We start from the raw sequence: 1165 nt of genomic DNA, 5'->3' as shown, positions 1-1165 counted from the left end.
GGGGGGAGGGGGGTATGGATTTGGTGGTGATTTCATTATTCTGTATTTTTCAGACTCTTCAAACTTAACATTATACCTCGAAATGCTAAAAGCAGTGAAATAAGTCATGAATCCTTTTTTTTCACGTACGTTTCTCTCACGTTTCTTCTAACAGGCGTATTTTCCTTCGCGGATCAGAGGGAAATGAAATGGTTTGCAAAGCAAGTATTGAGCGAGGGCTTCTGCAAGGCGTTAGGAGGTGGGTGCTATGTGGAAATCTAGGTGGGCACGTTCCCTGTGCCTTATAATGAGACACCCCTCAAGGTAGTGTCTACATCCACTCAGGGTCACTTTCGGGGTGGGATCAAAACCCGCCACACCAGAGCATAGAATGAGACCATGGTGTTCCAACTCTCGGGCAGGTCACAGGTGATTTCGGAAGTCGCAGCATTTTCAGATTGCACCTCAATCAGGAAGTTAGCCCATGATCCAAAATACTATTACAATCGCCCTGCCTTTGCTGTGGAACCTTAGAGGCACACAGAGAGGAAGCCGAGCAAGAAGATGCTGGAAGAGCAGGAAGCGCCTGTGCCAGGACCAGGACGGGCAGTAGAGGACGCCATCCGGCCTCTCACCGAGGGAAGCAACTCAGCAACAAAGACAACGACAGCTCTGCGAACAAACAAAACCATCAAGGCTCCGGTAGAAACAAGGAAGGCAGCTCAAGGCAAACAGGATGGTGGGAGAAGGGCCAGGGTACCGAGAGAGGCATCTGTATTTGCAGCAGACAGACAGTGCACCGAGCTCAGAATCAGATCAGTTAGGAACCAGTGCTCATTGCTTCCTGTCCCAGCATCTCATTCGCTGAGGAGAGTTGTTGCAAAGCTGCACAGAATTTACTTCATTGAATTTCAGATTCCCGAGCTATGTGCAGGAATAGGCAGATAGCTCGTGGGATATCAGAGCGTCAGTTCACGCCCAGCAAGAACTTCTGTCATGAGACACTCTCAAGGTCAAGACTTAGGCCTGCTCCTGTACATATGTAAATATATTTATATATGATGATGGGGAAATAAATCTACGTGCATATATTTATAGGCTTAGTATTAAGGTAGCAGATGGACATTGGGCCTCCACTCAAGTAGTCCCTCAATGCAAGAATACTTTCTTCTATTAAACTGACATT

General features: G+C 47.2%; 1 protein-coding gene across 1 annotated transcript in view; it reads left to right on the top strand.

Moving 5' to 3' along the window:
- The window catches only part of SMIM19 (small integral membrane protein 19), an 83022-nt gene that overhangs the window by 75256 nt on the left and 6601 nt on the right, over window positions 1-1165 (top strand). The window contains exon 4 of the mRNA XM_045286709.1: window positions 155-238. Coding sequence (XP_045142644.1) covers window positions 155-238 — 84 coding nt within the window. The remainder of the gene's footprint in view (window positions 1-154; window positions 239-1165) is intronic.

Source organism: Echinops telfairi, unplaced genomic scaffold (genome assembly GCF_000313985.2).
Source record: "Echinops telfairi isolate 266 unplaced genomic scaffold, ASM31398v2 ScPeMD7_9;HRSCAF=40, whole genome shotgun sequence".
Lineage (NCBI taxonomy): Eukaryota > Metazoa > Chordata > Mammalia > Afrosoricida > Tenrecidae > Echinops > Echinops telfairi.
This window is presented reverse-complemented; position numbering and strand designations above follow the sequence as displayed.